The sequence below is a fragment of the Vigna angularis genome, chromosome 4 (assembly GCF_016808095.1).
Source record: "Vigna angularis cultivar LongXiaoDou No.4 chromosome 4, ASM1680809v1, whole genome shotgun sequence".
NCBI lineage: Eukaryota > Viridiplantae > Streptophyta > Magnoliopsida > Fabales > Fabaceae > Vigna > Vigna angularis.
In genome coordinates this window covers 11,623,763-11,638,876 of record NC_068973.1, presented here as the reverse complement: position 1 = coordinate 11,638,876, position 15,114 = coordinate 11,623,763, and the positions used below count along the sequence as shown (strand labels likewise).

At 35.8% G+C, this 15,114-nt stretch overlaps 1 protein-coding gene and 1 pseudogene across 1 annotated transcript; both read right to left on the bottom strand.

Annotated features, from left to right (window-relative positions):
• Nucleotides 1-28: 28 nt before the first annotated feature.
• On the bottom strand, nucleotides 29-1,348 carry LOC108330228 (uncharacterized; annotated as a pseudogene).
• A 3,695-nt stretch (nucleotides 1,349-5,043) lies between these two features.
• Nucleotides 5,044-7,191, bottom strand: LOC108330761 (dof zinc finger protein DOF5.6). The gene is made up of 2 exons (XM_017565301.2): nucleotides 6,884-7,191; nucleotides 5,044-6,484 (listed from the first exon to the last, which is right to left on the bottom strand). Exons 1-2 carry the CDS (start codon nucleotides 6,935-6,937, stop codon nucleotides 5,522-5,524), a joined length of 1,017 nt encoding a protein of 338 aa, XP_017420790.1. The 5' UTR covers nucleotides 6,938-7,191; the 3' UTR covers nucleotides 5,044-5,521.
• Nucleotides 7,192-15,114: the final 7,923 nt, after the last annotated feature.

Genomic DNA, 15,114 nt, shown 5'->3' with positions numbered 1-15,114 from the left:
GCAAATAAGGAATTCGGAACAAAGGATATCAACATAATATGTTAAAAGGTGCGCCAATGAAGAACGAGAACGTCGTTGGAAACATGTTTCTTCTCAAATCCCCAACCTACTTCTCCGGTTTCCTTCCCAATCGGTTGGATAATCAATGTCCTTCATGTAGGTCTCCACCTCGGTGGCCAGCCTATCCACATCAAGGTCGGTGGAGGGAGATGGTCGGTCCTCGAGCCACGTCACCTGCGCGACTAGGTAGGGTTTCGTGCGTACCACACTGTTCACTCGGAACCGTTCCTGGCCCTTACAGATGAGGAAAAAGTGGTCATCCACAAGACTCTCATGCTTTATGACTTCGTCGACGCAGCCAACGACGGCGGTTCCGGAGACGACATCCGTGTAGATGACGGCGAAGCGGAGATCTGTTTGAAAGAATGTGTGCATCATGATGCGGTAGCGGAACTCGAAGATCTGCAAGGGGAGGATGGCGCCGGGGAAGAGCACCAGAGGGAGAGGGAAGAGAGGAAGCTCGACAATGTCATCGGAGTTGGGGGAGTTTGCGTGATGCTTCTCGGAGAAGAAAGAGGAAAAGCAGCAGAGAGTGGAATTAAGCTTCCGGCAGCGGTGGCGGAGAACGGCAAGATTGAGATGGTGCTTGTGGTGCAGCGAAATGAAGATTATGGTTTGGGAGAAAATAAAGGCAGAATGGAGATGAAGATAGTGGTTTGGGGGAAATGTAGGCAGCGGGGAGGAATTAGAGTTTGGAAAAAAAAAGGCAGAAGGAAAAGGAATGAAGGCGCGAAAAAATTATTTAAAAAAAAATTAAATGTTAGGAACGGTTTGTGTTTTAAACTGCCGAAAATTTCCGGGGTTTCAAAAACCTCCGACAAATAACCTCTCCTAAAATTTATTATTTTTGTAGTGAGTCCTGGTAACAACTTTTAGTACACAACTTTCTTGAAATAGTTATTTAAAATCCTAATTACAACATTCATGATTTCTAACATGATTTAAATCCCCATTATACTTTTTATTTTGATTTAAGTCATATTTATTAAACTATTTTATACAAAATATGTTTTTCTTTATACAAAACTTAAAGATGGAAAATTTATATACGTTTTCAAATTATTACCATCACACAATTTATAAACAAGAGTCACCTATTTGGAAACGATATATTGATTTATAAATAAAATGAAAAAACAAAAGTCAAAATACAATTGTCGGATATAATTTTTTTGCTTTATGTAGAAAAAGCAAATTATGGAAGTACAGAAATTATATAATAAATATCCAAAAACATAACAAATGAAAAGAATGTAGGAAGGTTGAACATACACACATAGATCGCCATACTGGTAAGATATTGTCCGCTTTGAGTTAAGTTTTCACGAATTTGCTTTGGTACCACTCCAAAAGGCCTCTTACCAATGGAGGTATCTTATGTGTATATAAACTCATGTTCATCTCTTGTTTTATCTGATGTGGAACTTTGTTTGTACCTAACAATCCTCCCATCAAAAAAAGGACTATGGTTTTCCACCTCCCTTGATCCATGGTCACACATTCAACATCTCTTGTTCTCCACCTCTCATATGATACATCTGGCTATCTGCCACCGACCACCTGCCAAGGCTTCACCTTACCATGGAGGGACGTACTCGTTTGAGCCCGGTTACCAAATATGAACCATGGGCTCTGCTACCATTTGTAGGAAGGTTCAACATACAAATAGATCTCCATACTGGTAAGATATTGTCCGCTTTGGGCTAAGCCCTCACGAATTTGCTTTTGGTAGCATTCCAAAAGGTCTCTTCCAATGGAGGTATCTAATGTGCATATAAACTCATGTCCATCTCTTGTTTTATCTAATATGGGACTTTGTTTGTACCTAACAATTTATTGTTCCAAGTGTGAGTCCAAGTCTCACATTAGACAAAAATGAGAAAGTAGAACACTATACAAAGGTGAAAGACCCATTAACTCATTACCTTAAGGTTTTTGGTAGAGAGTGGTGTCAATCCCTTATATGGTTGGGCTCAGATGTCATTGGTGTTTGTGTCTCCCAACGTTGCCAAAAAGTGAATTTTGCACCGTTGCAAAGAGAACGTTGCACAACGTTTCTATTCTTCTTTTGCAATACAATAATATTTCATAACAAAACTTCCTCTTTGATAGACTCAATAGTGGTATCACAACTTTATGCTTTGAGTACCGAGAAAGAAAAAAAAGTGGAGAGAGTCAAACACCGTGAGAGAAAAAGTGAGTGCTTGCTTTTTTTTGTGAGAAAGATGACAAAGGTAATCAATGAGATGAGTGTGTCACAACTGTCGGAAAAGACTGATTACGACCATTGGTCTTTGAAGATTAAGGTTCTTCTTGGATCCCAAGATGTATGGGACATAGTGGAGGATAGATACAATGAACCTGCGGATGATGAACATTAGACAGTGAACCAGATTGCTACATTGAAAAAGACAGGAGTGAAAGACAGATCGACTTTGTACTTTTTGTATAATGTAGTGGATGAATCTAGATTCGAGAAAATAGCTAATGCAAAGTCAGCAAAAAGAAGCATGAGAAATTTTGAAAGTGACATACAAAGGAGATACCCGCGTGAAGCAAGTCCGAGTACAAGCTTTCAGAAGAGAGTTTGAACATATGGAGATGGGTGAAAATGAGAGAGTTGTCGAGTTTATAGCTCGAGTGCAGAAGATGGCCAACCAACTCGAAATGAATGGAGAAGAGGTTCCTCCTAACCGGGTTGCAGAAAAGATCAAATATGACGGATGATTTTGAAAGTAACGATCACTATTGAAGAGACAAAGGATTTGTCAACTCTCACTGTCAAGGAGTTAGCTGAGTGATTAAAAGCCCACGAATAGAAGAAGAAAAAGAAAAAAGAGAGAACCCGATGATCAAGCACTACAGGTACAGTTTGACTCGAATAAAACTCGGATTACTCAGAGTCGAAGTCCTAGCGGCAGATGGCGAGGAAGTCGAGAACGAGGTGAACATGGCCGAGGTAATTTTGAGAATAATAATGAAAAACAAACCGGACAACAGAATTTGCGTGGTCGAGGACAAGGAAAGGGCCGAGGAGATTGGCCAAGAGTTGAGTGTTTTAAGTGTGGCAAATACAACCACTATGCAAAGAGTGTAGATAAAAAAAGTGCTACAATTGTGGTAAGTCCGGTCACATTGCTAAATTTTGTCGAGCTGAGAAGAAAAGTGAGAGAAATCTTCTTATGGAAGAAGACTAAGAAGAGTGTGAAATCTTGTTGATGTCGATGCAATGGACATGGAGAGCCCGATCCCAACAATGGATGAAGTGATCACGGTAAAGGATGCACCAATTGTGGAGAAGGAAAACTTGGAGAAAGAACTCAAACAAAAAGATGAAGAGATTCAACAGATAGGGAGGCTTTTAAATGAAGTTAATGATGAATAAACAGAGGGTTGAGCTTGAGGAGTTGAAGAAGGTGACTCTTGAAAAGGAAGAGAAAACATCTAGTGTTCTTGAACCAGACGAAGGGAAAGATAAAGATGTTGAGAAGAACCTGATTAAAATATCAGTAGAAATTGTTGAGAAATCACCTAAGTACAGAAACGAGTTGGTCGAAGTTATTCAGAATGCGAGCATAACAAAGCTAGTCAAAGCATCAAAGAGGTCAATTAAGGTAAAAGATAGGAGGGCTATAGGGAAAAAGAAGAAGTCAAATCTGATTGAAAGAAGCAAACCCGGTGTGGGATGATGAGAATGGAAAGTCGAATGAAGGAAGGATGAATTTAAGTTTATGGGAGAGTTTATTGGAATAAACTTAAATTTTAGAGTTTTATTAATAATTTTGTTTAGATCTTATTTTATTAGTTTTGGATCTAGTAATATTTAATTTGATTTTGATAGAGATAAAATAAGGATAGGTAGTTATGATTTTCTGTTTATCTAGGTACAATATTATTTTATGATAGATTAAGCAGATTTTATTTTTAAGATAGTTGATATTTTATTTTTAGATTTTATTTTTATTTTCGTAATATTGTAAGTATCACGACTATTTAAAGCCCTTCAATTATCAATGAATAACAAACTCAATTTTAGGAAAATATTAGAGTGTGTGTATCGTGAGATCTTCTCAACAATGGTATCAAAGCCGATGGTTTGTCTTGGTGACCGGCTCATACGAGTATAATGATCCATATACTGAAAGTCTTCCTAGCAAAGGGTATTCAGGTAAGCAAGTCCTGTTAAGATGAACGACGGTTGGAAAGGGCTACTCATGGTTGTGGTTGGTTGGGAATGCTTCCGCTAGAGGGGAGTATACCTATGTGGAAGGGACTCACCCTTGAGGGGAAGATTGTTGGGAATCCAAGTGTGAGTTCAAGTCCAATATTGGATAGAAATGAGAAAGTAGAGCACTATACAAAGGTGTGACCCATCAACCCATTGTCTTAAGATTTTTGGTAGAGAGTGGTGTCAATCCATTATATGGTTGAACTTAGATGTCATTGATGTTTTTGTCTCCCAGATAAAACCTCCTCCTTGATAGACTCAACAAAGAATTGAATAAGTGTAAAAATTAAAGTATGAAAATATTAATTGAAAGAAAATGGGATAAATTTTTAAAATTGTATGGTTTATTTCTTCTTAATAATTTATAGGATAAAAACACCTTAAACATAAATTTATTTTTGAAAAATTCATCACTAAAACACATTTTATGCTTTTCATTGTCATTCGCAGTAAAAGAAAGACCTATAAATCATATGGATCCGAACGTATCTGGTTTCAATTACTTTACACTTCTTTTTGTATTAATTAACCGACTTTACAAAACTATAATTTTGATTGAACCATTGTTCTCTTTTTTCCTCCACGTGACACGTCCAATCCCATGCAAGGCTACGGAATATTCAATATTGAATAAAGTCTTGGTTAATTCCTTGACCAAAAAGCAATTAAAAATATCTATAATGAAGAAAAGAGAGGAGGGAAGTGATAACACTAGAAATGAATTAAGGAGTGAAGAATTAAAAGCCCTACAAGCATAAAGATAATATAGTACTTACTGCATTTTCTTTAACTGGAAAAAAAACTACCATATCTTCCTCGATGTTACAGCATAAATCCTAAAGCTTCATGACGTGTCGCACACAAAGACACAAATATAATATATATAAACCAAAAGGTGACGAACCAAAGGGCAGTCGAATTGGACTCTGAAGCTTCTCATTCACACTCTCTTGGTTATATAAGTCAATAAAAATCTGAACAAGACCACCCTGAGATAGATATAGCTAGAAAGAAACACTACACAAGAAAATACGAGGAACCCTCCCATCATCAAAAGGCTTTATGTATATAATATAATAATAATATCATATAAAATAAAATATACGGAGTGAAAGTGATGATGGTCATTGATTATAGGTCATTGGTCAAAAGAACCAAGCCAAGAGAGAGATTAGCCGTCGATCATATCCATGCACATCATCATCACCTGAGTTGTGACTTGAGATTTGGGTTTTAGACCAAAGGGTTTGTGGTGGAAGATCCATAGCCGTTCATCATGCCAGTCCATGATCCTGGACCGTTGAGATACCCAAAGGAATCTTTGCCTGCATCAGAGCAACCCTGGTCTTGCCATTCGAGGGACAGTAGCTGTTTAGGGTTTGGCTTCACATCAATTGAGGCATTATGGTCCTCATTGGCATCATATGGCAGCATCAAGCGTTGGCAAGAGTCCATTAAGTAGTTATTAGCACCATTGCCAGTGTTGTTGCCATCAAGAGACATAGACATGCCACCAAAAGCTGAGGGGCAAAGACCGTGAAAATTTGGTGGCAACCCATTTTGAGCATTACCATGCATATCTCCCAGCCCAGCACCCATGCCCATGTCACTATTTCCAAAAAAATCAAAATTCCTAGAACTACCACTCCCAATTATGCCCTCCAGCTTGCTCTCCATCATGAAGTCAATTGGCCTAGGGTTCTCGATCATGCCAATACCATACTTACCCTCCATAAAGCCAGGGTTTCCCAGTGACCCTGCATTCGTCCCAAGCAAGTTGCTGAGGTGGGAAAATTGTACATCTGGAAAAGAGAGTTGAAGGTCTTTGGGGTTGTGATGGTAGGAGGAGGGTGGGGGCTGTGTTTGACTAATTTGATTGTTAACTAATGAGTGGTCATTGGATTTTTTTGCAGAGACTTTCTTGTTCTTTCTGCAGCCTCCACCAACAGGAATGTTCCTAAGAGTGCCTCCTTTGGTCCAGTACCTTCTGCAGGTCTTGCAGAAGTACCTTGGCTGAGAGAGACTGTAGTTGTTGTAGTAGCAGAACTTGGTGTGGGTTGAGTCACACCTGGGGCACTTTAGAGCTTGGTCATGTGGGGGTCTTAGCCTCCTCTCTATCATGGGCCTTGAGCATGTAAGCATGTCCCCAGAGGGTGAAGAAGAAGAATCCATTCCAGACTCCTCGTGAATTGTGCCCTGACATTTTCCGTAAAGCAAAATATTTAATATTTAACTCAAATAAATCAAAACTGCGATGTTAGTGTTAGACGTATACTGTAAAAATTTGTCTTGTTGGATTTTAAATGTCTTTTTCTTTCCATTCTTTTTGTTCTCTTCCTAGTTTTCTTTTTCTTGGCTTTCTCGTCTTTTTTTTTCTCCTTTAATTTGGTCCAACCAACTCTCACATTGCAAAACAAAAAGGTTTCAGAGGGTGCAACACATTGTTAGTGACTTGCAAACCAACGTTAATTAACTAAAACCCTTGAACAAAAACTCCCCGAAACTGCTGTTTACACCAGAGACTCGATTAATGAGAGTGATAAAAACATATACATTCCCAAGTTGTGTGTGCATGTGTGTGGTTATATAGTATACCTGCAACCAATGATCTGATGAATCCATGCAGACGTGCAAAGAAGATAACCCCATTCACTGCACACACGATGATGTTAACAGAACTGAACTGTGGGAGTGCTACTTGAAGTTTGTGAAAGGCATTGCAGAAGATGATGAAGGAGAGAAGGTGGGAGGAATAATATGTGAAGTGGGAATCGAAGAGTGGGAATTGTATTGTAGGAAAGCATGTGTGTGTGAAGGTGTGGTTGCTACATGGGACGGGACAGTGAATAAGAAGGAAGAAAAAGTTGAGGGTAGTGAGTGAGAGGTGGCATGTTGTCGCAGAGCTACAGTGTGTAAAACCCGTCGGTGACAACAATGGTGGGCCTTAACCTGTCTCTCTAATGCCAATAGCTTATCTCAACTTGACTAAATCTTCACTGACACAACGGACGGTGAGATTTGGATCAGGTGGTGACGTGGAGAAAGGAGGACCGTTGATGGGTATGTGTAGAGAATGGGTACGTCACGCTAGTCGTGTCTGACGTGACAGAAGCTTGAGAATATTTGGGTCCCCGATAAAGAACGCATACCGAAAGAGCACTCTACGTTGCAAGCCCCACACACACAACACAAACACCATTTTGGACCCACTCCACCTCCTCCCACAAGCAAGGGATATATTCTCATTTCCCACACGCGCCATTGCTGTTAAGTGTTTCTTCTATCTCCCCCAAGAGGAAAACGTTGATTTGATTATCAGAACCATATGTGTGTGTGTGTATATATATATATATATATATATATATATATATATATATCAATTTAGTGTTTCAAATTTGATACATTTGATAGATTAATTTCATCTTGGACGTTGAAAAAGTTTGTTTTTAATTATTGATTTTGACATTTGTAAGTCATTGGTGTCTAATCTCAGTGAATTTAAACTAATTTAATGTTGAATGTTACATTGTACAAGAAATTCAGACAAATAACGTGGTCGCTCTTCTTTGGATGTGACTCTTCAAATTTAAATTATGTATGAAGAAAAAATCTAATGTTATGTTTGAAATGTAAGTTTGAAAAAAAATTTAAATTTTGGGTTTGTTTGAAATGTAAGTAAGTATGTATATTATGAATTGTTGTTTGAAAGTTTGAAGAGATATTGGTGAAGTAGGCGGGGTTGGTGTGTGGGGTGGTAGGGAATAAACTGAAAAGCTTTGATCATAAGAGTGACACCCAAAAGAGGAGCGAGGATGCTATCTTTATCCACTAAGTAGAAGATGAATAAGATGGTTGGCGTGAAGAACACACCCCACTCCACAGGAACTAAAGTACATGCAGTGTCAGGTGAATAAAGTGTGTGTGTTCCCATGTTACTTGCCTTCACTTCAATTCCTCCATTCTTCTCTTTCTTTTCCCCTTGGATGGTCGTTTTCTATCTGCTTTAATCTAAAGATCTGGATTATTATTGTTTCAATCATAACCGTGTTATCATTGCTACTCACTTCTTCTAGGTACTTGTTACTTGTTCTTACCTTCTTCAACTCTATCAGACAATACTCCACTCAATACCCGTTGGTTGCTCAAAGCTCACAACAGCCACAAAACAAAAACACTAACTCCTATGTATATACGGATCAGTAACATCATTCTTTTAAATTCACCTGCACTCAATTTCAATCATAATACTGCTGCTACATAGTTTTCCACACCCGCAATACTTCCTAATTTTAAGAAACAGATTTAATTTTATAAAATTGACTCATAAATATTATGAATTATCTTTAATAGAGATAAGATATCAGCATCCTTTAAAGTATATATATATATAGTACGAAACTATACACTAATAAATGATTTCAGAACATATGAGTATAATAATAAATTCAACAAACAACAAAGTAACAATTTAATTTAAGAGATAATTCAATATCACAAATACAGTTACAGCAAAGCTTCATAAAGGTGTGGCCTAATGATGTGCGATTAGCCAATCTTTGGACTAAATGAGAAATATATAGTATTGTTAACTTGCAGCATGATGTATGGCATGTGAAGAAAAGACTTGTGTGCGTATATGATTACAAAGACAATAATGGTGTAATTGGCTTTTTGCCATGTATATATATATATATATATATATATATATATATATATATATATGTATATATATATATGTATATATATATATATATATGTATATATATATATATATGTATATATATATATATGTATATATATATATATATGCACATGTCGTGCATATGATTTATATGCCTTTGAGCATCAATAGGTATCTTGTAAATTAACAATAAGTATCACCTTTTGAGAGAAAACCCCCAAAACTGTGAACATACTTCTTTCTCAAGCTACGTGTTTTTATTTCCTACACCCGAGTTGCTTTCTCGATCTTCTTTTGTTCTTTCCTCTTTTTTTTTTTCTTAAAGAAACCAAATGAAAGTTCAGAAAAGGCCAGGTAAAACCACAAATTTAAAAGCTGTACATTTTCTCAAAAATATTTAAAGCGGGAAATTTTCTTTTCAATGTATTCATTTTTTAAAGGAAAAAAATTTAATTTTTCCCCTTAGAATTAGATACTTATCTTTATATATATATATATATATATATATATATATATATATATATATATATATATATATATATATATACAGATATACGTCTCTATGTGCGTGATATAAATCTATATATGTAAGTGTCACTATAGATTTTATGCATGGATCAAAAGCCTTAAACGCGGTTATTCTTTCTCGCAGAAAGCAAAATAACTGATGAAAAGCTACATTGTCCAATAGAAAATATTGATCAATATAAGAAAAAAAAAGTCTAATAAAAGAGGGAGTTATTTAAGTTACTCTATCTAAAAATAGAATTAAACAATCTCGCTGGTGCAATTAATTATTATACCAATAATAAGTACAATATAGAAACAGGCCAAAAATTTTAAATGCCATTGACTTTACTTTTATTTTGGGTGTTAGACAAGTCTCTAAAATAATTATGAATGTAATAATTAATGTGATGAAGAAAAAAAGAAGACTGTTTTGGTTTCTTATATATGCATTTCATTTCAAAATTAACCATGTTCAGTGGTGGAAGAGGTAAAGATAAAAAAAAAGCAATTTATTTGTAATAGTTGTATGAATATTATAACATGTATTTTTTTTTTACTTGCTTTTTATGGAAGTTTCAATTTTATATATGTCAATATATTATATATTTACTTTTTATTTTCTTTATAAAACATTAAAAGAATATAAAATATGGTGATCAACTCTAATACGGCACATAATAACTAATCTCACTCTCCATGTCATAATAACTCAAATTTTAGCGTCAGCAACATATTCTTACTTTTTCAGTTAATTTCTAACATTATTTACTTTTATTTAATATTTTAAGAAGATATCACCTTCATTTATTATATATTATATTTCTACTAAAGGAAGATGTGGAGACACAGTCAATATTATATTTGTACCAAAATATAAATAAAGAGAATAATATTATATATTATATAGCATTAAGGTTCTAAACCAAGAATAGATGTATGTGGTCCGCGGTATGATTTTGGTCAAAAATTGGAACGCTAATACCTCGTTATGGGTGCAGTCACTTTGGTTCTTTAGGTCCACCATGAGAGTTATTTTGTGTCCATCTCAAAGTTTTCCTTTCATATGTACAGCAATGATGCATGCAACAAAATTAAAAAGCCCTTTGAAGACCAATATTATTAATTTCTATTATAAAAAGTTTCGCATTATAGCACCACATATAATTCCGGATCCTGCTGCCAATAATTGCAATCAAATATATTACGGAGAAGTACATTAATTTATTGGGTCCAGTGTGACCTCTAAAGTAAAATACTCTTCAGAATTCAAAGCAAGAGATCTGTCATCTGAAGTCCAAATAATTGTCTGGTCCTGCTCTGCGCATGGGGGAAGCAACCAAACAACTTACATTCCGATTCTTTGCATGTGCTTAGTCCCTCTCCATTTCATGTTACTGTGCTTAAAATCTTTTCATAGTTTCGTTGTTTATTTTAACACAATAATCTTACAGTTTTATCTTAATATTATCTCAACAAATACTTAGGCCAAGCGAATCTAACTTTTTTCATTGTTATTCGCAAACCAAATATATAGCGACGAATATTATCTCACGATCATTCATCTATAGGTTGGTGAGTAACATAGTATCTTAGTTATTCATAAACAAGATTTTGATATATTTTAGTATAAAAAAGTTAAATAATTCATTTATTGTTACGCAGTCATTAATTGTTTATTTCCATATATATATATATATATCGAAAAACTTGAAATGACAAATAAAATGGAACAGGGAGAATAGTTTTTTTTTTATCATAATTCAAGACTTATATTTTGACATATTGTGTTAAATATTTTTCACAGAACAAATTTAAAAATGAGCTAAAGTTATGTGTGTTTTAATAAATGAATTTTAAATCTTATTTAATCTTGTAAAATTAAGTTGAAAGACAAGATTTTTATTTATCTATATATTATAAATTGATTTTATTTTTAACTAATACAATTTTCGATTGATGCATGTAAACTTTATGATAAGATTAATAAATGATTTGATAGTGGGTAAAACAATAAATTTATCAAACAACAAATTTAGTTAGAAGTAACATCACTAGTACAAAATGTGCTTTTAAACTCGCACAATAGACTTCGGTTTACACCAAACCGCTGTCTATTCAGACACGGTGGCAGTTTTGTAATTAACGAGACCTTATAGGCCTCGGTTCAGACTAGACCGGTGCCAAAAAGGGCTACTACTTCGGTTGTGAAAGCAATCGGTGCCTAATTAGTGGTTTCTGACACGGTTTCTGACGCGGTTAAGAGAAACTCGAGGTGGAAGAGGTATACTGCATCGATTGGTAGGAAGGACCAAGGCGTATAAGCCTCTACTACCTCAGGCCCAAGAAGGACCGAGGCATATAAGCCTCTTATTTCCCCAAATTTTTTCCCCAAATTGAACGAAAACCTAGCCCCCTCGATCGCTCTCGCCTCTCCTTTCTCTCACCTCCCTCGCTCTCGCCTCCCTCCCCTTACTCTTGCCTCCCTCGCTCCCGCCTCCCTCCCCTCGGTCTCGCCTCCCTCGCTCTCGCCTCCCTCCCCTTGGTCTCGCCTCCCTCGTTGTCGCCTCCCCTCGCTCTCGCCTCCCTTCGCTCTCTCGCTCCGTCGCTCTCTCGCTGGCTCGCTCTCTCGCTCCGTCACTCTCTCGGTCTCGCTATCTCGCTCCGTCGCTCTCTCGGTCTCGCTCTCTCGCTCCGTCGCTCTCTCGATCTCGCTCTGAAGACTACTGCTCCAAAATCTCCTGCGAGTGTGTTGCCTCTGGAGGGAAGAGCAAGCGGTGGTGGTGCGTCAATGGTGGCGGCGATGATAGTGGTGGTGGTGGTGGTCAGATTAGGGTTTTTCTGATGTTCATGGTGGTGGTGCGAATTTGAGATTAGGGTCAGATTGGGGTCAGATTAGGGTTTTTCAAATATGAGATTTTGTTTTACTTGCTTCCTTTGTATGTTTGTGGAGATCTGCAAAAGGTAAATGTGTTAATTTGCTCGAGGCACCAAAATTAAATTCCTGTGTTAATTTGCCATCATTTTCAAAGCAGGCTAATGTGCTCAGATCTGCAAAAGGGGTGAGGATTGTGGAGAAAAATGAAGAGTTGTTCTAATGTATATATCAATCTTTTACGGAGAAAAGAACTCCATGGTTTTGCTTAATCGAGTTCTCTCCTTGTTCAAAGTTTCTTATTTGTGTAATTTGCAACGAAGATGTGAACTCTCTAGGCAAGTTAGTGTGTAATGTGTTAGTGAAAATTAACTAAGGTAGATTATTTGTGTGCGTGTTTTCAGTCTTTGAAATTACGTTGAGCATAATAACGCTCATAGTTTGTGATTATTATCTATGCCACTGCCAGAATACTCTATGACAGTCTAGGAAAATCATAACGAAAAAAAAATAAAAAAAAGACCCTACTGCCTCGGTTCAGCCATCAACCGAGGCAGTAGAGGGAGAAGAACAATCTCGATTCTGATAACCGAGGCCGAATCGTACCATTTTTTGTCTAGTTTCAAAACCGAGACATAAAGTCTACCATTTTTTACCTCGTCTGAATATGCCTCGGTTCAGGAACCGGTGCCTATCAACGAAAATAATCGGTGTCATTTCCTTTATCTGTACTAGTGCATATGTTTCTAATATCATGTTAAGAAAAATTTTAAATTCAATTTAATTTTATGAAATTGATTAGTAAGATAAAGTTTATATTCATTTATTTATTTATTTATATATATATATATCGTGAATTTACACAATAAAATTTATGTTAATATGTATCTTAAAAGATATTATTGCAAGAGGATAACACTATCAAACCAACCACCCACATGTATATAATATTCTAAGTTGGAGATGTACATAATTTGGTGTGAGGAGATGGGTTGAAGATGGACCTTTGGATATTATCCAAGTTTAATTTTCACAAATAATTCACAACCAAATTTTATTTACCTTATGCGGAAATTATAATCATTAATTAATATAGAAAAAATTTAAATCCAGAAAAGTTGATGAGATCCATGTGGTTATTGACTACTGTTTCTGTGTTGGAACTTGGCACCCATATAGGTTAACAACCATGTCAAACTAGGCACCCTATATAATGGGTAAAGAAAGAAATTTCAGTGTTTAGCCAATCTAAGGCACAGATATATAAAATGGTATTAACAGACGTATATACGCATGCGCGACACTGCCAACGGTGACTGCGGCGCGCAACGAAATGGGAAAGAGATCTGAAACAAATTCCTATGTCATTGCATTAATTTTGTATGATCACAATCTACCGGGCGGTGTTGGGGTGGACAATACTTTTATCAAACCTCTGCAATGTATGTTTTTTTCAATTTGAATCCTGTGTTCGTCGTCGGTTGTCGTCCCTAGATTTGTTCTCTGGCTCGCAATAGCTTCTAAGAAAGAATGATTAGTGTTTATGTTATTATTATTCAAGCCAAATGGAGTCCCTTTGAGGACCCACCTTTGCCTAAGGCACCCGACCACTTATATCCCTTTAAGATTTTCCCTCCACACCGTCGTTTTCTAGTTAGGTATTGGTCTCTTTCTTATTGGGTAGGGTTCTGCATAAAGACTGAATAATAAATTTACTGTATCTTAAAATTTGGATGTATAGGATATATATTTTATTTCAAATAACAAAGTTATTAAGTTATTTTGAAGCAATCTGATCTATTTAGTTAATAAGAATATAATTTAATACATTCATTAACACTTTTTTTATATTTATAGATGGATATATTCCATTCATTCATAAAAAAATACATTTTTAAACAATTAAATATAATTATTTTAGAAAAACCAAATTGAACTTTTTTTAAAACATGTTTTTAAAATTGTACTATATGAAATATAACGGTCGGCGATACAATGAGAATCAACTTAGCGATGGGGTAGCCAATCAGTCGAGGCAACCGCTTTAGGTAATTAAAGACTAATTAAAAGTGCAATGGTCATTTATGGGCAATTAGCAAGCAAGTATTAATGGTTTGATTGTCGTATCAAATATGAATATACGACATTAATGGTTTGATTGTCGTATCAAATATGAATATATGGTATTAATGGTTTGATTGTAATATCAAATATGAATATACGGTATTAATGGTTAATTAATTGACTTGTTTGCTATAAGTTTATATATATATATATATATATATATATATATATATATATATATATATATATATATATATATATATATATACTATTAATGTCTAGGTAAAAACACATCTTTTTTATCCAAATAAAATAGAGACCTCTGTATAAAACATATATGACTTGAGTTTCGGAGTGTCTTCTACAGGTCAACAACCGGTTGGTATGAATTGCGTTCTTGAAAAGGATTGGACGATCGAAGTAGAGCAGAGCAAGGAAGGACAAACGACCCTCAGACCTTTTCAACTGAAACATTTTGGCGCTCACCATGGGACCGAGCGACATCCCCATGAAACCACAAGAAGTCAGTCGGACGCTCGGTCTCAACATCACTACTTCGAATCGGTACCAAGTTTCGCAACAATAATAAAAAATTCAATAATAATTTCTAAAGGTATGTCTTTTGTTTCAGGAACTTTAAGGTAAACAAATATCTATTGAAATTTAAACTACACATGCATACCAAAATGTATATGTTAG

Bases quoted from the DNA above. Each gene is read 5' to 3' on its own strand.
- LOC108330761 (XM_017565301.2), bottom strand. From the start codon at position 6,937: ATGGGGTTATCTTCTTTGCACGTCTGCATGGATTCATCAGATCATTGG. The intron at 6,485-6,883 runs GTATACTATATA...GGAAAATGTCAG, and splicing joins CATCAGATCATTGGTTGCAG to GGCACAATTCACGAGGAGTC.